The sequence below is a fragment of the Gossypium hirsutum genome, chromosome A11 (assembly GCF_007990345.1).
Source record: "Gossypium hirsutum isolate 1008001.06 chromosome A11, Gossypium_hirsutum_v2.1, whole genome shotgun sequence".
In the NCBI taxonomy this organism is placed as follows: Eukaryota; Viridiplantae; Streptophyta; class Magnoliopsida; order Malvales; family Malvaceae; genus Gossypium; species Gossypium hirsutum.
In genome coordinates, this window is record NC_053434.1 from 97,819,660 (window position 1) to 97,844,077 (window position 24,418).

Genomic DNA, 24,418 nt, shown 5'->3' on the forward strand with positions numbered 1-24,418 from the left:
AACCTACACCACTCCAAACAAAAAAAAATAACACAACAAAAGTTCAATTAACCAACAACAATAACAAACCAAACCAAACTAATAACAATAACACATAAGCTCAAAAACCATTATAGAATAGTTTAAGTTTCTTCATGAGTCCAAATAAACAACAAAAACAATATAACAACATTGTAATTTAAAAAAAAAAATAAGCAAAGTCCAAAATACAATAGAAACCTACAGTAGTCCAAAAAAAAAAGAAAAAAGAACACAACAAAAGCTCAATTATCCAACAACAATAACAAACCAAACCAAACTAATAACAATAACACATCAGTTCAAAAACCACTATAGAATAGTTTAACTTTCTTCTTGTGCTTCAATCACAGTTGATAATCTTGAAACATCTAGTAAAAGTATTGATTGAGTTAGTTAAATGATAAAAAATGTTTGCAAAAATAAATTAAATAAACATTTAACTTTATAAACTAATTCTAAGTATGTTACCTTCTTGATCTTCGGGTATTTTGAATAAATCTAACAAATTTAAAACAAAAGTGTTAGTTAAATTATGGGAATGCTTACTAATATAAATAATACAAAAGCTTATTTTATAAATTAAAATTTATATATTACCATCTTCCATGGTTTGAAGTTCATCAACATAATCTTCAAGATTGATGGCATCATTAGATTTTCGAAGCTAATCTTGTGTGCAAACTAAAGCCTCGACCATGAGAGGAGTTAGAGAACTTCTAAAACTATCGAGAACACGTCCACCCGTGCTAAATGCACTTTCCGAGGCAACTGTTGAGATAGGAATAGCAAGAATATCTCGAGCCATTTGTGCAAGAATAGGGAATCTAGGACTGTTCATTTTCCACCACAATAGTAAATCAAATGAACTTGAATTGTTTACTTCTTCATCTTCACCCAAATATCTATCCAACTCAAATTTTCTTTCTAATCCAACTTGTTTCTTCCTCTTAAGGCATTTTTGTTTGGCCAAGCCCGTTTTCATTTCTGACTGATCTATTTCCATTGAACTGCAAAGATTTGTTAAAGAACTAGATCTACCTTCAAACAATTCAATTCTCCCTGCATTAGAAGAATACTCATTGAACAAACAATGCAATTCTTTATCAATCATTTTCATAATGTCATTAGCAACATTAGGAAAAAACAAGTTGACCCCAAAGTCCAAAAAACTCATTTTACATCGCGGATCAAAGATGACCGCCAAGTAAATTAGCATGTTGATCTTGTTTCCTTCAACCCAATACTTATTATATTTCTCTCTCATTTTGGAAGTCATAGAAATTATGTCTAGATCTCCACAATCTTGCCACCCATCAAAAAGACAATGTACATCCGTCAATACTTCAAAAAGTGAATGAGAGGTAACATGCAAAGATCCGGACACCTTCAATGTAAGATGATAAAAAGGCTCCAATACTTTTATAACTCTTCGAACAATTTCCCAATCATCAAATGTAGGAACTCCATCTCCAGTAGTAAGATCAAGAAAAAAATTATGGTTATCACGTACATATGATTCAAATGCACGCTCATATTTTTCGGCGACCTTTAACATCATATATGTTGAGTTCCATCTAGTAGGCACATCTAAACACAATTGAGCCTTACTATCTGTCATTTCTTCTTTTACCCGTTGGTTGAATTTTGTCAACCTCGATGGTGATGCTCTTATTTACCTCACAACACCTCTAACTCGATCCACGGACACAAAAGCATCCTTAATATCGTATTGCACAATGGGATTAAGAATGTGTGCAACACATCTCATATGAAAAAATTTTCCATTTGCAATAGAAGCATTTCGATGATTGAATTTCTTTCTCAAATATTCAATGGCAACACTATTGGCGGATGCATTATCAACCGTAATATTGAAGACCCTCTCAATCCCCCAATCTCGAAGACATTTTTCAATGGCTTGACCTATGCTTTCACCTCTATAAGCTGATATTGGGCAAAAATTTATAATCCTTTTTTGCAACCTTCACTCATCATCCACCCAATGTGTTGTTAAAACCATATAAGATATCCTCTGCAATGAAGTCCAAGTGTCTGTAGTCAAACAAACTCTACTTATATCTTTTTCAAAACAGTTCTTCATCACACTCTCCATGGAGTTAAATAAATCAAGACAATCCCTTCTAATTGTCTAACGAGATGGAAGAGTAAACCGTGGGCATGCTATAGAAAGAAAGTATTTGAAACCCTCTCCCTCTACAATTTTAAAAGGTAGTTCATCCACAATTATCATATGAACTAATGCTTTTCTAACAGCATCTTTATCAAACACCCAAGTTGATAAATCTGTTGTTTCTTGGCTAACCTTTACAAATGCTAATTCTGATTGCTTCGGATTAGAAATATTACCTTGAGGTCTTTTTAGGCATGTTTTCAAATGGTTATTCAAATTTGTTGTAGAACCCGAAGTTGATTCCATGGTGTAAGTAACATCACAGGTATTGCACCTTGCTCTCTTCTCCCCTTCTTTGGTCACAAATTTGGTGAAATGGTTCCAACAAGCTGATCTTGGAGTAATATTTTTTCGAACATTTTCATTGGTTGTTGTTTGATCATCTTTACTTAGGGAATAATTTTGTGAACTTTGAGTTGAACTATCTCGCTTTGGATCACTCATCTACAAGTAAACATTTGTTGCAATCACTAACCATGACCAATAATTGATTTAAAATCAAACTTAATAAATTAGTTAAATTAAAAATTAATTAATATAATAGTATAAGAGCATAAATTAATTAATATAATAGTACAATAGCATAAATTAAAAATAGATAGCACTTAATAACACATTATAAGGATACTAATTCATATTTGTTAAGGCCTGTTTTGAAGAATAGATAGCACTTAATAAGAAATAAGAATACTTATATCTTATATCTGTTGAGGCCTTGTAGAAGTTGTTTTCTTATTTCTTCACACTCTTCATCACATTATAGTGGATAAAGCTAAAATCCCCTGAACCCCCATCATCGCCCACTGCTGTAGGTTTTTTCTTCTTCAATCATTGAAGAAAAATTAGCTAATTCATAAGGAAAAAAATCATACGAGAATTTACTAATTACAACTTGAACCAGTAATACAAAATTAATTAACTAATTAACTCATTCATAGTAAGTAATACACATAAACCTAGTATCATCGGATCACATTTTGATGGGAGAATTGTAATGCAATCCATACAACGAAGAATTTTAATACTAATTGATTTCTTCCAAAATGTTCTTCATACAAAATGAATTAAGATTTCCTCACTTTTTAGCCAAAACAAAATTATATTGAAGAAATAAGAAAACAACTTCTACAAGGCCTCAACAGATCAAAACTTTTGTCAATATTCCAACTCACCACGTTTGATTAGTTCTTCCTTTAGTGGTTCAGGTATTTGTCGAATAAAACTGGCATTTGCATCTGCAATCAACTTCTTCCTACACAAAAGTAGTTGAAGGTAAGAATCAAGGTTTGACATTTATGACGTTGACACAAATTGTGGGGATATTATTGTAATAAAAAGAAAAGGAATTAAAAAGGAAAAAAGAGTGTGTAGTGCATATAGCAAAGGAAATAGAAAGGCCATTTGTTATGTTTTACTCTTGGAAAATTGCAAAAACTTGCTGCAAAGAAAAGGGGCATACAAATTGAAATCCATGGTGAAAGGGAACCAGACATCACACAGCATCCCTCATAAAACAAACATTACATCTCAAAATGACCATTTATCCTAAAACGATACATTATGAACAAAACCCGCAGCATTTTTGCAGGCAAGAAAGCAAACTAAACTCTTGCAAACTAAACATAAGCTCAAATCAGTTCAATCACAGCAACACTTCTATCTCATTATCCAGGTCCATGTATGCGCATGTTTATATCAAGGTTGAGTAATAAATAAGCCTTAGGTTTGAAAAATAATGCTTGAAAGCATTTTATTGACTCAAAAGCTCTGGGGAACCAAATCAGCCTTGGCTTGGAAAAAGAAAAAAAATTGTCTTTCTTTGCAAGTATATGCTTCTACAGAAGTTTATCATACATGCCAACAATTTACACCATTTTGATGAAAATCTACAGCAAGAAGAATGCATCAAAATTCCTAAAGAAATCATGCATGCAAAGTAAACATAAAAATTAAATTACCCATACATGGACGTGTTACATAACAGTTCAACAAAGACTTACTCGATTTGGAGTAAAGATTTTAATTTGAAGGTTGGGATGAATTAAAAGAAGAAGAAGGATTGTAATTTTAGGGTTTTTTTTAGAAAAATAAAGTTTAAGGTTTCATGGAAATAGGGGTTTGAATAAAGAGTTTAATTTTAGGGTTTCATTTCATACAAAACAGAGTCGGGGGCGGGGAGAATCAGAGAATAAGAAAAATAATTGGAAATTGGAATTGGCTGCAGCTGGGGTATGGGGGGTTTTGAATTGATTTGGATTTGGGGGAGGAATTGGCCAATTGGGTTTTGGGAAAATAATATTTTGGGCAAACGGGCTTGGGTTGGGGTGGGGAAAAAATGAGATAAAATAAAATATTTGGGCTTGGGTTTAGTAATTACTAAAAGCTTAAAATTTAAAAAAAATTAAAAATATAGTTTATATTCAGTTTATTCGAATTATTCTAGTTATTCGAATTCGAGAATTCAACTCGACTCGAACTCGAAATTCGAAAAAAATTCTAGTTGATTCGATTAATTCGATTAACTCGATTCGAATAATTCGAAATTCAAATTTTTTTCGATTTTTTTGAATCGAATCGAATTTTGCTCACCTCTACATATAATACCACGTCTAGGACGTTGGCATTGTACGAGTTTCCAGAGCTATCCGAGTAACCTTATTGATTCTGAATGGTTCAACGGGCATTCCGAGAAATAAATGAGTATATAAATGTGCATCTGATTCAGGTATGTTGCAATGTATATGAAATTGAGCAATGAAAGTGAGTATGATTATGATCTATGTGAAAATGAGATGTGGTTAATAGCAAGTGAACTATAATCAAATGAATTATATGAGAAATGTGAAATGGTAATTGTGTTTTGCCATATATGATTCTGGTACGTGTGAATTATATATGAAATTCAGAAATGGTGGTGAATATATTTCTAATGACGATATGTGAAATATATTATCATGAATGAAAGAAATGTATACAAATGAATGTGTATTATATGTGCTCATTATATGACCTTGTGGTTCTATGATTCGAACATAAGAAATATGAAACAAGAAAAATGGTTTTGAGATATATTGTTTTGATTTGAAAATTGGATATGAAATAGATATCGAGATGGTGGTGTTATGATGTATGGTTCGTATATATGTAAATTGGCTAGTGAAACATGACATGTTTTGGTTGGTTACGTAATGAATATGTGCAAACTTGATTTATATAATTGATCTAATGGTTAATACTCAAATTTGAAAGCATGGTTTATATGTTCATGGATAAATAAGATAAGTGAAATTTATTAAGGTAGTGATATGTACTATATGAGAAAAATGATTGCATATGTGTATGAAATTAACTAAATTTGGCCTATTGGGTTGAATTGTATATGTACTAGTGATGAATTATTTGCTTATGGCTTACTAAGCTATCAAAGCTTACTCTATGTATTTTTTTTCTACACTTATAGAATTTCGGAGACTTGCTTGGGTTAGAAGTCATGGGAGACCTCATCACACTATATAGTATTTTTTTTGGTAAATAAATGCTTGAGATTTGGTTATGTGGCATGTATAGGCTAGTTTTGATATATTTGGTTTTGAAATTTGTATGTGTATAGCCATGCGAAAATGGCTTGATCATGATGCTAATTTTGGTATTTATATTTGGTCTTGATGTTGGTTATATGACTCAGCAATGAGGAATGGTAAGTAGGATGCATATTCGGCTTATCAGTAACTCATTTTTGAGGTATGGAAAATGGTATAATTTGGCTTAGTAATATGGTAAAATGGCGATTATATTTTGGGTATGTTTGATGGTCATTTGAATAACTATAATTGATATATTATTGTGATGTTAAGTTATGAGATAGCATATTTAGCTTAAAAGATTGAGTGATGGTAATGTGGTTAATGATTCGATTATATGATAATGTTGGTATGTGTTTATTTTTACTATGTAATGACTTGACATTTATGAATGAGTGGTGAGATGCTATTTGAGTTTGAGAATTATGAGAAATGTGCTTTTCTCTGATAATGTCTCGTAACCTAATCTAGCGACGGATTCGGGTTAGGGGTGTTACATGGTAACCCTAATGACATGTCATTTGTATCCTATACATTCCTAAGGTTTAAACAGGGCTCAATAGTCATCGAAACGTCGTTGGATTTTCGTCGTAACTTGATATAATAAATAGCATAATAGAACATAAATCAAATAACATTAAAACGTTATTTAAACATACGAACTTACCTCGATTTTAAAAATGTCAAAATATGATCACTAATCCGAGACTTTATCTTTTCCTCGATCTAGATCCGTATGAGGTCTAACTTTATCTAAATAAGAAAAATAAATCCATTTAATAATAATTCTATTCAATTCAATCCAAAATTCATACTTTTACAAAATTACATTTTTACCCCTAATGTTTTAACTTCTTTACAATTTAGTCCTTAAGTACGTAAATGACAATTTCTGAAATTTCATCCATATATCATGCTTGCCGATTTACCTAGGGACTCATATCAACCCACACAAATCATCAATTCATAATTTCATCATGATATTTTACTACTTTTACAAATAAGTCCCTAAATGATAATTTTATCAAAAATCACTTTACAAAAGTTATTTATTTAACAATAAGGACTCATAATCTTTCATCAAACTTCATAAATCATGCAAGAAAATTCATGGTGAAACCCTAAACCTTTAACAGTTTTGCAAATTAGTCCATGGGCTAGCTAGATTAAGCTACGACTTCAAAAACATAAAAAACATTTAAAAACGGAAGTGAAATACATACCATGCAATCAAAAGAAGGTGACCAAACCCTAGCTATGGAATTTTGACAATTCCATTAAAGGAAACCAAGTTTCGCAGATGATATCTTTGTTTTCTTTTTTTTTGTTTTTATGATTTTAGCCTTTATTTACTTAATTATATTTTTAACCTTTAAAAACATCCTTAATTTCAATAAATCCAAACCTATAAATTTCCACTACCATAGAACTGGTCTAATTACCACTTAAGGACTTTTACATTAAAGTTTTATAGACATTTGATACCTTTAGCTACTAGAACTCTACTTTTTCAACTTTTATGATTTAGTCATTTTCACTTAATTAAGCATGCAAACACAAAATTTCTTAATTAAATTTTTATATGGCACTACTAACATACCATAGACATTAAAATAATAAAATAAATATTTTTATGTCAGATTTGTGGTCCCGAAATCACCATTTTGATTTTACTAAAAACGGGTTGTTACATCTCCAATGGTTTTTACTATTCATTTGCCACTATACTGACAGGTACTTTCTTATTTACTCCTTCCAATTTTAGTAAATATTCTGTAATGAATTAAACCAAACTTGCCCCTATTTGTATCCTATTTTTATGAACCAATTTATTTTTGGTTGTCCATAATCCCCATATTACGCACACTATTGTTCTAATTTGATGCTTAAATTTTTTTTCGAATAAAGCCTGTATCCAGTCCTTATACTGTAACTAATCTTGCTCCAAGGTCCACCCAATTCCATGTCTGGACCAAACATCAGGTGTAAATGGGCAGTCTCTAAACACATGATCTGTGGTTTCAGTACTGTTAAAGCACCTCGGATAGTTTATTGCGTTCCCCAATATGTGTTGATGTAGATTAGAAAGAGTAGGACGAAATTTATTTAGGGTTTTCCATACCAAGATTTTTGTTTTTGAGGGTAATTCCACCATCCATAGTTTTTTGTACATGGGCTTGTAATAATTTTGATTTGTTTGTAAATTTGTTGCTCTGTCATTCTGTATTAAATTTTTGCAACCACTTTGCATTGTATAAACCCTTGAAGCTTCCTATCTTCATGCCATTCTATCTACTTATTGCTCAATAGGAAGGGAAATACATAAAATCCGCTCAGCATCTTCGGAATGAAAGGTGCTTCTAATTAGCTCTTCCCTCTAGCAATTTAAATTTTGTTCAATTAAATATAAAACATATACAAGATTCTAGTCCATTTCAGATAAATGAATCTTATGATCTTCAGTGCCTAAGACCCACACCTCATTCCAAATTCGTATCTGCTTTCGTAAGCCAACTTGCAAACAAATCCCCTTAGCAAGAAGTCCTTTGCCTACCATAAACTTTTTCAGGTATATGATAGTAAGTTTCCCAATCTTGCTTGCAAGAAATTTGAATTTGGATAGTACTACGCTTTTAATGACTTTACTAATAATGAATCTGGATAATAAATTACACACCAACCTTGTTTTGCTAACAATGCCACATTAAACGTCGATAAGCATCTAAAGCCCATTCCATGATATTATTTCAATTCACCAAGCTTCCTCCACTCACACCAATGAATTCCACGTTTATCATTTAGTTTTCCCACCAAAATTGACCCATAATGTTTTCCAATTGTGCACAAAACGATTTTGGTAACAAAAACATGCCATATAGTAGGTAAGAATTGCCTATAGTACTGCTTTTATGAACACCTCATTTCCTCTAATTGACAAAAATCTTGTACTCTACCCCTTGACCTGACTGACCATTTTATCCTTTAGGAGCTGGAAAGTTGTTTTTTTTATCCCTCCCTAACATATTTGATAGACCCAAGTATTTCTCTAGATTTCTTGAGGCTCGTACTTTCAGTATGTTCGCTAATTGCTCCCTCTTCGACTCCGAAACATTTGAGCTGAAATATATCATTGACTTATCAAAATTTATGCATTGACTAGAACAAATTTCATACTCTCGTAAAATGTTTTTAAGGTTATAGGCTCTCCTTTCTATAGCATCCCCAAATAAAATGCAATCATCCGCAAAAAGTAGGTGCATAATAGTTGGACCCTTACAACATACCTTTTCCCCTTTAATAGTACCTTCCCATTACACTAACCTTATTAAAGAAGAAAGGCCTTCACTAAAAATTAAGAATAAATAGGGGCTTAATGGATTACCTTGATGCAACCCCCTCATTGGTTTGAAACGCTCACCCATCTCGCCATTCATGCATACTAAAAAATTGACTAATGTTACACACCGTATAATTAAGGACACAAAGGGCTCTACAAATCCCATCCTATGTATAACTTTTTCCAAAAAAGACCACTTCACCCTATCAAATGCCTTACTCATGTCTAGTTTTAGAGCTAAACTTCCATGTTGTCCATTCTTCTCTATTTTGGAGAATGCATTAATTCATACGCCAATAGAACATTATCTGTAATAAGTCTTCCTAACACAAATGCACCTTGGACTTTATAAATACAAACGTTTAATACTTTTTGGATTTGATTAGTGATGTATCATGAAACTAACTAAAAATACGACAAAGGCAAGTGCACCTATCGATAAATAGTATAGCTATGGTGAGTAGAGATATTGTATCCACGAGGACTAAAAGTATTAGTCATTACTGTTTTCCTATTATTTAGCTGACAAATTGGAGTGATGGGTTTTAAACTAAAATTAGTAACTTAATTTAACTAAGAACTCAACAGAAAATGAATCAGGAAAATAATTGAATAATAACCAATGAGAGAGACAATATCCAGGAAAGAATCCACCTAGACTTCATCTATTATTATGAATCAGAATTAAACAATTTATTTACTTGGTATCTTGATCCATAGAAATCCATAAATTATGCTAATATCTTTTTCGAGAGTAATAGCAACTGAGTCTAAGTTGATTAATTGATATTTCTTTTTAATTAAAACCTCTATTATCGCATTAAAATCAATTTATGGATTCTCCTATTAGATTTTACTCTAATCCGGTAGATTTATGTCATTCTATTTCTAGGATTGCATGCAACTCCATTTAATTATGCTAGATCTACTATTAAACATAGATTTTTGCTCCTCTAATTTAAGCACATTAAACATGAATTAATATCTCAGAAATATTAAAACAAGAAATTAAAACACATAACTAAGAACAAGAATCAAGTATTTATCGCGTAAAACAGAAATCAAATAATAGAATTCATCATAGGTTTCATCTTCCTTAGGTATCTAGGGAATTAGTTCATAATTATGAATAAAAACATCACAAATTCAGAAAAACCAAAAGAAATTAAAAAAAACTCATAAAAACTTCAAAAGAAATTAAAAAGATGTCTTCAATCTTGATGGAAATTGCTTTAGAGTTGGCTCCAATGATGTTTTTTGAGTTATTTTCTTCTATATTCTCTAATGGCTCTCATATCTCTTCTTCTATTTGATATTTATAGACTTTAGAATGCTCAGAAAGCCTAAAAATTGTGTTTTCCCACATGTTTGGGAAGCAAGTTGCGAAATCAACATGATCTGGCACATGGCCGTGTGTCCAGCCTGTGTGGCTTCTAAAATATGCTCTTTTTGTCTGATTTTCTCTCCTTTTTTGCTTCTTTAGTTCCCAAATGCTCAACTAAGTATAAGAATATAAATTCAAAGGATTAGGAGTATCAAATTCACCAATTTGCATAAATAATAATCCAAAAATGCATTAAGAATGGGATTAAAATATATTAGTTTTATCATTTACCAATTAGTCATTGCCTTTGATATAATCTTGTAAATTACTGTCCATAGGCTAATAGGGCGGAAATTTTTTAGGTTGGTTAAACTTTCCACTTTAGGTATAAGAATGATGTTTGTCATATTGACCCTATCAAATGGACCTCCGTCATTTAATATATCAAGACAGAAATCTCCAACCTCTTTCCCAACAATATGCCAATACTTTTGTAAGAAAAGTGTCGAGAAGCCATCACTCTCGGAAGCTTTAGTTGGCCCCATGCTTTTAAGAGCAAGAATAACTTCTTCTTTAGTATATTTTTCAGTTAAGCCTTTATTCATTCTATCTGAAATGCACACCTCAATCCCTGAAAGTATGTACTCAGGATTGCCAACTCCACTTGAGGAAAAGATGTTTTCAAAAAATCTCTTCGCATCCTTCGCCATCTCTCTTTTTTCCGTAGTTATTTAACCCTATTCGTTCTTGAGCTCCTCGACCCGATTTGCTTTTCTTCTTTAAAACACAAAATTATGGAAGAATTTTTTGTTTTTATCTCCTTCTTTTAACCAATTTATCCTTGCTTGTTGCTCCCAATACCTTTCTTCTTTTTCAATTTCCAAATTTAAATAAATTTTGGCATTAATTAGTTTTGCCAAATTCTCATTTATTCTCTCCATTCCATCGAGTTCCTTAATTCGAGCAAGTAATTTCCTTGATAGCCTTCTACGTAATTTTTTTATTCTCATTGCCCATCTTTATAATCCTTTCCCTACTAATTCTAATTTCTCCATCACTCCTCCCCTACTCATTGCCCATAACCTCTTCACAAGATGTCTTCACGGTCCACTATGTTTCAAATCTTAAATCTTCCCTTATTTTACTCATCCCTTTTTGTTTAGTTTGAAAAAATAAAGGAAAATGGTCAAAAAAGGAATAAGACAAATGCCGAATTGTGTATTGAGGAAATAGATCAATCCATTCTTTGTTTGCAACCCCTCTTTCAAGTCGTTCTTTAATATTTGTTTCAGGAAGGTCCTTTCGTTCCTACGTAAACCACCTACCAACATATCACACATCCTTTAATTGACAATTATTCTGAGTTGTCCTAAATTCTTCCATGTGAACTTCATCCCTTAGCAAACTCCCTTCTTTTTCAAAAGAGTATAGAATCTCATTAAAATCACCACAAACCGACCATGCGTAACTTGATTCCTCCCTAGTCTCCTTAACATGTCTCATGCCCACTTCTTCCTTGAGCCTTTAGTGCCCCATAGAATCCAATCATTCGCCAAGTTGATCTTACTTCGCTATCCTCAATGTCAACACTAATGTGATTATTAGAAAAACTCCTCTATCTTATCGATACCTCACATTTTTATCCAAGGCTTAACCCACCCCTTATTCCTATTACCAGCACATTTATACCACAATGAAACCTGTATCAGTGTCTAACTCTTTCGGTCAAGAGCTGTCTAATTTTGTCTAAATAAAGAAGACAACTTAGGGATTGTATAACTTTAGCATATGCTAAAGTCTTCTAACGCCCCGTGGACTCCCCAATCCATGAACGTTCCAACTTAAGATTTTCATTGTGTCCTGTCGGCTTGCCTATTGTCAGCTACTGATATCTTTTTTTTGCAAATTGTTCCTTTATGTTCTCTAGGTCCAACCTCACTTGCATGTGTAAATCAACCTTGTGCTAGAGTGTTTGACCTATGTCTCCTCTTCCATTCTTCAACGGTAGCTCCTCACAATCCTCATCCATATCCTCCTTATCCCCCTCACTTAATAATACTACCCCCTTTCCTATGTCTTAGCTATTCCTACCCTCCAAACTAAACCCTAAAGCATGGTTAATAATCCTCAAGTTATGTCGTGTATGGAAGTTACTCACCACTCTATCGTTATTCCCAACTTCTTGCTTGCTAGCTTCTTTCCCAAAAATTTTCCCCATATTGTCTTCCCTCAACCATATGCTTGGCGTGACGCCCATCTGCATTCCACTTCTTTGAACCCTGGATTAATCCTTTTTCGATAGAATCTGTCTCCATGCCCCAAACATCCACAAAGAAAGCAAAATAAGGACAAATTTTTATATCGAAATTTCACATAAACCGAATCTGACTGGAAAATCAAAATCTTTTTCATTCTTTTCAAAACTTTCTAAAATCTATCTAAACCTTAATGCGCATAAAGTTTTAAAATCCCTGATTAAGCTATTTTGTATCATGTTCTAGGAATTTACTAATAAAATCCCCTAATTGTTGCCCCACATAATCAGAGAAGAAACCCAATGGAAGATTGTGAACTTGCACGCAGAAATTAGCATACACCAACAATACTAAATTTGAATATTCGCCATCTTTTAATCTATGAAGCAGAAGGAGATGGCTATTGAACGTCCAAAGCGTTCTGCTCATCACCCACTCCACATCTACCTCATAAAAGAATCTGAAGAGATAACGTTTCTCACCTAGGTTAGAGATCTAGCTTCCCCCCAACGAGTGTCATAAATTAGCCATCATGTTCTTCATTGCAGGAAAGTGAACCACACTCGCTGTGAGGCAACATCCAATTAAGCATAATTCATACAATGATCTCTGTGGTCTAGCCTCCATCCCAAATTGCATGCATTCATCCTCTTCTTTGTCACGATTTAAAATTGTCAACTCCTTCTCTATTAGTGTCATCTCTACCGCACTTCAACAAATTTAGCTATTCTCGCTTATAATCGAGATTTTGATCCTAACAAAATCAGTTTTTGTAACCGTTACTTGGAGTATCTTCTTTTTTTTTAAAAAAAAAATTCCTTATTGGCGGAAAAAAATCTAATCGTAAGCAAAAACCCAATCATAAAAACCCTAAACTTTGCTAGACAAAATCATGCGACTATGAGAGCAGGCTTGTAATTTATGTTTTTGAATGTATATATAATTGTTATATATTATAATATATTTTCATTTGTTATATTATAATATATTTTCATTTGTTATATTATAATATATTTTCATTTGTTATTTTTATATTATAGAAATAATATACAAATTTTATAAAAAAAATTACAAAAACAACAGTTTTTTTTACTTTTTGGAATCTTAAATCATTTCTATTAATGACAGAAAATCATATTTTTTATATTTTAATTTTTATATAATAAATATTATAAAAATAAATTTTCTAAAAAATTAAAAATATTTTTTTGAATTTATATATATTTATAATTTTTATTTTGAAACGTTATAATTTTCTCTATAATATATGCTATTAAAATATTGTTCCAGAAATTTTATATTCTATAAAAAAAAAGCTAATTTTAAATATTTAATTATTATTTTATTTAATTTACCCCTAAATTCGAATTCATTGATTATTATCAACTTACTAAATATTACCGTCTAATTGACGTCAAATTCATAATATATATAAAAAAATTCAAATAATGAATATTTAAAATTTATATGTAAACTTTAAAATTTATATTTAAACTCACTTGAATAATAATAAAATTAATATCCAAATGTCAATCAACAAATTGCTCAAATCTGTGATTTTAGAATAATCAAAAGCAAAACAAATAATATGAATATAAAGATTTTTCCCTACCATTTTCATATTTCCCAAATAAACCTCTCTTTTCAACGTAACAAATGTTTCGGCACTGACAAAATCAAAAAAATTTTGGGAGCAAAATTAAATTATATATTTTTATAATAATAAAAATATAATTTTGTCATTTTAATAGGTTATATCTTTATATTTTTAGAAGATTAAATCAAATTTTTATTATTTTTAGAAGATCAAAAAATAATTTTATCATTATTAATTTAAAATTTTATAAATTATAAATAACTTAACTAGAAAATTTTTCATTTTAGGAGTTCCAATCCCCTCCCCTGGGAAGAATATGGGAAGAATGCTAGGATATAAGAGGATAGGTTGGGAAGGGATGGTTCGGAGTGGCACATTTTGTTTGGGGGCATGAAGGTTAATAACATTCTTTAAGTCCCCATTGTGCAGCTTATGCAGAGTGACGGTTTATGCTTGGGGTCATTCGACTAATGGGATTTGTCGAACTTGCTTTTGCAACCTTTGAGCTATAACCAGCTTGAATTGTTTCAACACCAATGTCTAAACACAATCGGAGACACAGTGATCCATATATTTCAAGATTGTCAAGTCTAGGAGGCATTATGATAGTTTACATGCATAGACCGGTTACAATATGTAGGTTTTTATAAATTTATCTATATATATCTATATATATAAATAACTAAAAATTTTTAATTAATTATAAAAACATTTATTTATTTTTATTATGTATGACATGAAATAAAAAATAAGAATTGAAGCGAAATCTTTGAGTAACAATCACTGATTGCTAAAATTTAAAAATTAATTTTTTCAGTAGAACCAATTTATTTAGCACTACCTGTGTAAAAATCAATTTAGTACTAATATTTTTGAATATTTTGAGAACCAAAAAATAAATAATAATAGTAGAGCAAAAATAAGCAATAGTAATAAAACCATAGAGAATGACACCACTACTTTAATATGTTAAAAATTTTTTTATAATGATTATTTTTTTATTTAAAACTAAAATTATTATTTTGTTTAGTAAAACCATAAAAAATGGCATCACCATCTTTGAACTTTTTATTTTTTTATTTTTAATTTAAAATTAAAATTATTATTTTATTTGATAGAGACATAAAAATTGATGTCATCAAAATAAAAAAATTAATTTTTATTATTAAAAACAATTTAAAAAATCTAAAAAAAAATAAGTCTCCCATATTAAAGGTAATGACACCATTCTCTATAACTCCAAATAAAATAATAATTTTAATTTTAAATTAACAACAAATAAGAAAAACTAAAAATAAACAGTGCCACCAAATAAAATATTAATATTAATTTTAAATTAAAAAAATTAATTACTATTAAAAATATAATATATTAAAATAATGATATCACTTTCTATGACTCCACTATTATTTATCTTTTGACCCAAAAATATTAATATTAAACTGATATTTAATTTTTTAATTCTAATTGGCTTACATTGGAAGTGGGTGGCAAAAATCTCTTCACCAAATTTCACTACTCATTTATGTACACAATAAAAAAGTGAATTATTTTTATAATTAATCAAAATTTTCAGATTACTTTTATAAAAAAGCGAAATATGCAATACAACTTCTAGATACAGATGCTTGATGGTCTTGCTCTGAACCTATGGATAGGGGCAATAATTAAGTTATTCAGGGGGAAAGGTTAGAATCAATAGGAAGTAGAAACACTGTATTCGATGGGGTTGGAGAGGCAGCAAACATAGAGGAGATGGTCCAGTGAGGGGCGGACTTGGTTGTCACATGGAATGGTTTGTAATTCCGCCTTGGCTACTGGGTCTAAAATTTGTGCAAAACCAAAAGCTTAAGAGGTTAAATAAAAAAGAGCAAGTTTGAAGAGAAAATCAGACTCTAACCTGCTAATGCTTTTAGCACACATACATCAGTTGAATTGAAATTCAAAATCATACTCATGCATTAAAACCCAAAGTTAGCATTTAATTTTGAGTTTCAATCTACCTTCAAACGGGAAAAATCATATTTAAAACATTTTGTTAAATAATGTAAAGTGCTAAACCCACTAGAATTTAAATCATTATTCTAATTAAGTCGATCAACCATATTTTATTTTCTTCTTTTAAAAACCTTAAAAATTACTGCAAAACTGAAAACAAAAATAGGAATGTACGAAAACAATCTAAGAAAGGAACGGAGGAAAATCGTTCCTTACCCTCAAACTGGTTCGACTTGATCTCAGCCTCTGTCTGAACCAAACGGCGTCGGATTACAATCTAACCTTCTGGTTATTCGAGAGGCGTTCTTGTTAACACCATATATTATTATATTCACCCCAAAAAAATCGTAAAAAATAGGGAAAATGTCCAAGGCTGCTTGGGGGACAATGGGTGAAGAAAGAGGAGCCAAGAGTCCCCTCAAAAAGGCCTTGGTTAAATCGACCAGAAACATCAGAAACCCGATATCTCTGTTTTTCGAATCGATTTCTGCCTCCTAACTAAGCCGATTGCGAAACTTGGATTTCATTCACATGGCTACTCAAAGAGGCAAATAATGAAGCAAATTTTTAAGAGAAATGGGTTGTTGGCTGGAGAGAAGAGGCGCTCTAGGGTTTTAATAAGATGGGAGGAGATCGGTTAGGGTTTTCTGGTAGAGGCCTATTATAGCAAATGGTTCCCTACAATTGCACAGATGCCCTTTCATTATTTTCCATTTTTATAGTGTGTGTACTTCCATTACATGGTTTAAGACTTAAAGAAGTCAGTCCAATGGGCTCTGCATCTGCATTTTAAAAGCCCCTACAAATATATGCTTTAAGCTTAGCATATAATTGGGGGTATAGGAGTATGAAACTTTTATATATATATATATATATATGGTATCTGTACCTTTTTTTCCCTTCTATATGCATTTGTAAAAAAAAAAAATTACATTTTAGTTCTTAAAAGTAATTGTGTTAGTATTTTAGTGTTTAAATTAAGTTTTAGAATTAGATTCGATAAAACCTTAAAATTAACTAATAACATTAGTAATTAATTTTCATTAAATCAATTAGACAAATTTAACAAATTCAAAATACTAAATTTATTTTATTAACAAAAATTCAAATTTAATAATATTAATAATTAACGTTTATCATATCAATCCTAAAATTTAAATTAAACATAAAAAGTTAACAACCTTGTCTTTTAAGTACCAAAACATATAAATTGTACTAAATACAAGTAACATAATAGAAAATAAAATAAGTATCATATAAAAAACTAGTGTGCACATACCTAAGCGATGCACGGGCTGTAGATAGTGATTAATTATAATGTAAAATTGTAAGCTTATGTGATGACTTGATAGTTAAGGGTGTTTATAGTTCTAGGTGTGACCTGAATACAAATTGTGCTAGTTACGTTGGTTATTCAAACTTTACTCTATTATTATAATTTATCAAAAAAAAGTACTGTTAAACTATTGTAAATTTGTATACAATCGGGAGTGATTACCTTATTAATTTTGTCCGGAAGGAATCGACCTTCTTCTTTATATGATATTGCATGCAAACGTGCAACAATGGAATTCTTTCTTCCATTCTTAAAATTGGAGTCATTTAAATAAATTTCAAATATGTACAACCGACCTCTCAATCTTTGAATACTTCTCTCAACCTTTTCATAATCATCACCCTAAATAAAATCAAATTAAATTAAATGTGCACGAATAAAAAATGTTTATTTTTAAAATAAGCAAAGTGGCCTTGCTATTTATCTAGAATAATTGATCGGCGATGTAATCAAGAATGCGGATTGCTATTCCATCGAGAATGATGAAAATAAAAGGCCTTCCCGATCGTGTCTACAACGAATGCTGTAAACTTGTACCTTGGAAGAGGCCGTTGGATTTGTTCTGCACAATGTTTGCAACATTATTCTCCTGCGATCTCCGTCACTTTATTCCGATGAATTGGGCATGATAAGTAATACCACCAAAAGTAGTATCAACTTCAATTATTGTAGCATGAATTGAGAACCTTCTAACCAATTCAAATAGTTAATAAATAATTTGATTTAACATATATGTTGCAACTAATGTTTGTGTGACACCCCACACCCGACATGACCGTTAAATCTAAATGCGAGAAATACATTCGTTGCCTGGGCAACTCAGACTAATTTCATACATTTAATTCAATAAGAAATCACAATTAAACTTATTGTGACAACCACTTCTATTAATTAAGATTCATTTTTAAGTCTTTAAAATCATATTGAAAACATTTTAAGATAGATTCTAGGTGTTTGGAGGTGTTTAGGACCATGTATCGGTCTCTGAGGGTTGAAACAACTCCACTTGTACCGATACAAGTCCCAAATACTATCGAAGTTTGGATTCTGCCTAAGTTGTTTTGATACAACTAACTCAATGTACCTATACAATTATATCAAGACCTAAAAACTCACATATTTTGACCCTTAACATCACCATATCAAAATCATGACTTGCAATGCTCAAACATCAAGTTCACAACATCATTTCCACACTTTAAACATCATGAATACATACATGTTAAAATGTTATCATGATTAGCTACCAAATTAGTCTGCTTGGCAAGCAACCAACCAGTCATTCAAGTGCATAATCTTCATATATCTACTTCATACATCAACCATGGCATGATAAACATATAAACATATCCAAATATGATCAAAACACACATACTTAGCTTAGGTTACAAATTCATGAATTCCATCTATCCAAAAATTATCATATAAGACTCCAACAACTACTTATAATCTAGGTACATGCCATCACATGACTAGGACCAAAAGAATAATACAAACATTGATTGGGCTGAGAGAAGAGGCCTAAATGATGTTGATAGAACTGAAACTGTTTGTCACTTGCATGCAGAAATAGAAAAATTCGCATGCTGAGCAAAAAAGCTCTGTAGTGCTTACATAATTTGATAAGAATGCATATACATAATAAGTAAATAGATGTACTATTAGTTCATTTTAGGCATAATTGCAAAAAAACCCTCAACGTTTGGGGATTTTGGTTTTGTGCCTTTGACATTTTTTTTATTGACACCCTCAACATTACGATCTTTTATAAAATTAACCCAGTTTTAACGGTAATCATGAGTTGACCGTCAGTCAAGCGCCGATCAACGAAATAAGCCTATGTGGCATGCCACATAAGCATGATGACGTCATCTAAAAAATTTTATTTAACAATTTTGTTTTCATTTTGTTTCCTTCTTTCTTCGTCTCTCTTTCTCTCTTCTTTGCTGTTACAGTAACACACACACACCACCATTTTTATTAGAGCCCACATCGGATTCAAATCGATTCGAAGAACCAGAGCTTGTCCTCTATACCATATCGAGCTACTCTAGTAAGTTCCTCCTTTTTAACTGATTAATCAATATTCTCCTTCTCCAAAACCCTAACAAAAAATCTCATTTATTTCTTCCTCTTCTTCTTAGGTTGGTTTGCTTGGAATGATATTCATGAAATAGAGGCAAGCATTGAAAGAATTCTTCGAAGGCAGCTCAATCTCAAGAGCCCTAAAATCTACAATGAGTACAGGGATTTCATCATCAACCAATACAGGGAAGACCCTTCTCGTCGCCTTCACCGAAATCTGTAAATCTCTAATTGGCGATGTCACTTTACTCCATAAGGTCTTTCGTTTCTTGGAAGCATTGGTTTTGATCAACTTCGTTGCCCCACCTCCACCCCACAAAGGTTTCGAGAATGATAATAGTGTTTAGGTAAAAAAAGGGCCTCGAATGGAGTCTGAGTCGTCGCTACTCCTAATTCGTTGCAGCCGCTTTTAGCGCCAGTTGTTAAGGGTAAGAAAAATGGTGATGGGGTTGAAGAGAGTGGAGTCAAGTTGCCTCCCCTAGCTTCATAATTTATGTTTTGGGTGATTTGAAGAGGCTACATTGTGGTATTTATAGAAATAATTGTGATTCTAGGTACTATGAATATAAAATGGTATTTCATTTTTTAAATTTTGAAATATTCTTTTTGATTATTGTTTTTATCTATTAATTTTTTTCATTAGATTAGAACACAAATATGTTCAGTTGAAATGGGTATTTGAAAGAGTGAAATGCAGCTGTGGGCTCTGATAAAAATAGTGGTGGGTGTGTTTGTATATGTGTTTTGTTTTTACTGTAATAGCAGGGAAGAGAGAAGAAGAAAGAAAGAAAAAAATGAAAAAAATGTTAAAAATTTTTTTTTAGATAATGTCATCGTGCTTATGTGGCAAGCCACATAGGTTTATTTTGTTGATCGATGTTTGACTGACGGTCAACTCACGTTTACCATTAAAATTGGGTTGATTTATGAAAAAATCATAACGTTGAGGGTGTCAATAAAAATAAGGTCTAGGGCGCAAAACCAAAAGCCTCTAAACGTTAAGTTTTTTTTTTGGCAATTATACCTTCATTTTAATAAATTATACAATCAAGTCTATGATGGAGACTACTATCTCTTAGCATCATTTCCTTGGTGCTTTCTTATGGTTGTTATAGTTTGGTTCTGTTTGGTAAATGAACATCTTATTGTGCCCTCAAGGCTTTGCTTCTCTATCTCATATATCAAACAGCTTGATTCCGTTCATAACATTGTTCATATTTCAATTTCATTCTCAAGCATAAGTCTTTTTTGTATCTCAATCATATAACACTTTGTACTTCAGCCACATTGCATTAACATTTTAGCCCTTATTAACCGGGCATAGACTAAAGGACGAATACACAAATTAATACGTTGGTACACACTCACAGACCCTTAAGGCTTTGAATCTGATGATACATTCTCAGAGCCCTAAGGCTTTAGAGAACCAGTAACATAATGCACCCAATGTTGAATAAATATGATGCGCCCAAAGCTAAAGAAACTTATGACATAACAGATCATATAACATGCTGAATATACCCATAACTCTATCTGAGACCGTTTAATAGCAAATTCTTATATCGATATACATGAATTCCCATATGATTAATTCATTTCATTATGCTTTCATATTCATACCATGTTGCAAGTATAAGCATACATTTATACACATTAGCTTAACAACGTTATCAAAGTCATAAATTTATCTTACCTTCCATGAGATCAAGCATTAACATTATTTCATTTATTTGACCACTTAATAAGCTATGAATTGAGAGCAAATTGTAAAAGCACAAACCAAAATTGTTAATCACCCATCCCCTTCTCTTTTCCTTTCACCTTCTAGGTTTAGTGTCATCTTTAGTTGCATAAGATAATTCGATTACAAAATAGTATTAGCTTTACATTCAACAAGGACATAACCATATTTAAGCATGAATGCATGTTTTACAATTAGGCCCCTTAGAATCCTAATATTTGAAATTCCCATAGCTCACTAAATTTGATTTCGTAACTATACTTTAGGGGCCTCAAACTATCAATATACATCATTTTCCTCCAAAGTTCTCAACATCTCTCTAAGTTCCAATATTCATCAATCACTATAATAACAAAAGAAAACCAAGCTTTGGTTCAACACATTCCACTTCATTTCTAGCTTGATTGTACCATAGTTCAAGCTTGACATCAACCATTCATTAATTTAAGCTCTCATCATCTGAGTTTTCTAAAGCTTTCAATAGTGGAGAGTTAATTAAAACTTCATCAATTCCACTATCTAAGGTATAAGCTATTTCTATCTATTATTATAAGTTAAAAATACATTAAGAATTTAAAAGAAGATAAGCCTTATCTTTGCAATTAATGGACGATAATGATGGCAACCTAAAAGAATTCTTCTTCTTTCTTTCTCTATCAATTTCAACCATACTTTTTATTATTTATCGTAGATTATTTTTAAATATACATCTATGTTCTAAATACATGATTTTGACACTGTCAAAACTATTGTTACACGTAAAATAGCTTGATGAATTTATGAAAAATTATGAAAGTTTAAGGTTTTTTAAAAACATTGAGATTTGTATTAATAAATAAGAGTCATCATTGATCTTTTAATTGGGTGTGATTGGCCATCTATGAAATTACCTTTTTTTTTTAAAAAAAGCTTTAAATTTTTTTAGAAGATAATTTTTAGACCTACATTTGAAAACTAGAATAAAATTGAGTTCGAGAATTAGTTTCGTGTAGGAAAAGTTATAGCTTCCATGTGATGCCCAAAATTGACACCCTATTAATTATGTGTTGTCACAAGTCTCAAAATTAAAGATTTTGCAGTTAGTATTTAATCACATTCCCATAAAATAATGAAAGGAAATATATTAACTACAAAATTTTTTATTTTTATTTTTGTTTTGAGTGAATCGAGTTTTGAATGTATGCATGTATGTATGCATAACAAGACAAAATGTTTGGTACATTGCAATGGAGTTTTTAGAGTATTCCACAAACAGGGTTAGGTAGTTGACAAGTATCTTATAAGGATATAGTAAAATATTAAAAAAGTAAATGTTTTAAAAAAAGAGACATGACAAATTTTCAAGGCTATATGTGGAATAAAAAAAAGTAAACTGTCAGTGTATCAAATATCAACCCACATAGCAAATAACGTAAGTATTTAATATCTTTTACATCTCTCGAATCGACGAAATATAGGAGTTTTTAAACTAAAATTTTTATTCACTCGATTTTGAGAAGGATATCTCGTGATTAAATATAATCGATAAAATCTCTCCCAACAAGGCAAAAGAATCACAGACTATATTAACCACGAAAATACTTCCTTATATGCGAAAACTTTTTAAACTATGCTCAAAAAAGTGAAATCAAGATGAATCACCAAACTCCCCCTATATGACTTATTACTCTAAAAATAAATAACAAAAGAGATTAAAGAGATATGATAGTCAAAGAACCAAATACACATCATAAGGAAGAAACTCGTAAGACAAAAAAAAAAAAACATTGTATCCAAGCACTGAGTACATCATACACAACAAAGTGAAATCAATACATTGGCATCACATAGAGAAAAAAACAAATTAACTTTGTATATAAAATACTAATGAAAGTGTCCTCATGTTCTTGCTCCACTCACGCTCTTCCTTTCTCCTCTGGATCGTCTTCGACGCTTTTCGTTTGTGTTTGTGTCAAAAATCATATGTCACATTTTCTCTCCATTCCTCTTATATTCAAGTGTGAAGTTAAAAAATATTTTAAGGAGTCAAAATTAAATTATATTTTTTACTAATAGTAAATAGAGATATATAAATATATAAAAATTATTATTAAATTATAAAAATATTAAAATTAGATAATTCCCTGTTTGAGTTGTGAACTATGCAAATCATAAATTTTATTAGGTTACAAACAAACAAAAACTAATAAAACTAACAAGAGTTGAACTAGAAATTATAAGTAAACAAAAACTTCATTAGGTCACCAACAAACAAATCACATCAAATATACATTAAAATCAAAACAATGAATACATCAACCAATTGTCATAAGGAAAAATTAAAGTACAAAAAAAAAAAAAAACTCCCACCTTTTCTCTATCTTTTTTCCATCTCCATAAACGAAGGACTAATAAGAATTGTATGGCCTTTAGAGAGAAAGAATAAAAGAAGACAAAAGAACTCTACATAACCCCCAATATTGAAATATCAACAACCAATACAATTCATCCATTTTAAAAGAGGAGACCAAACGCAAGAGCGACAAGGGAAGCAAACGCCGTCGGCACGAATGCGGTAGCATCTGAGGTAGGAGTAGGGGCCGGTGCATCAGCTGCCGCAACATATTGGACCGCCGACATGGCCATCAACACCACCATCATAGCCAAAAATAGTCTCATCCTCAATGCCTCCATTTGTTGGTGTAGTCTCTTCGTGGATTTTGTTGCAAAAGTGAGGAATATGAAATCGAGACAAGCAGTAATGGGGGTGGCATAAAGCCCCATTTATATACATATCATGCTGGCCAGTTTTCAATTAGTGTCGAAAAAATAAAATTTGCATTTAACTTTTAAGTTATTTATTATTGGTTTGGGCTGCCCGTTAGTTGGAACAGGGTGGCTTTAAGTTCAACTTTAGATGCCATACAGCTGTTGCCAACGGTCTTTTTGGGCGTTGTTTGGAGGGGGTCCCTT

At 31.3% G+C, this 24,418-nt stretch overlaps 1 protein-coding gene, 1 long non-coding RNA gene and 2 other non-coding genes across 4 annotated transcripts; all 4 read right to left on the reverse strand.

Moving 5' to 3' along the window:
- Positions 1–15,865: 15,865 nt before the first annotated feature.
- On the reverse strand, positions 15,866–17,062 carry LOC107891450 (uncharacterized). Its single transcript, XR_001682225.2, has 2 exons — positions 16,521–17,062; positions 15,866–16,129 (listed from the first exon to the last, which is right to left on the reverse strand). It is a non-coding gene; the product is annotated as an uncharacterized lncRNA (long non-coding RNA).
- Positions 16,471–16,609, reverse strand: LOC121210284 (small nucleolar RNA snoR138). The gene has a single exon (XR_005905402.1). It is a non-coding gene; the product is annotated as a small nucleolar RNA snoR138 (small nucleolar RNA).
- On the reverse strand, positions 16,666–16,813 carry LOC121210266 (small nucleolar RNA U19). The gene has a single exon (XR_005905387.1). It is a non-coding gene; the product is annotated as a small nucleolar RNA U19 (small nucleolar RNA).
- Positions 17,063–23,701: 6,639 nt separating the features above from the next.
- LOC107891436 (arabinogalactan protein 13) lies at positions 23,702–24,261 on the reverse strand. Its single transcript, XM_016816243.2, has one exon. It carries the CDS (start codon positions 24,227–24,229, stop codon positions 23,960–23,962), a length of 270 nt encoding a protein of 89 aa, XP_016671732.1. The 5' UTR covers positions 24,230–24,261; the 3' UTR covers positions 23,702–23,959.
- Between the last annotated feature and the right edge of the window lie 157 nt (positions 24,262–24,418).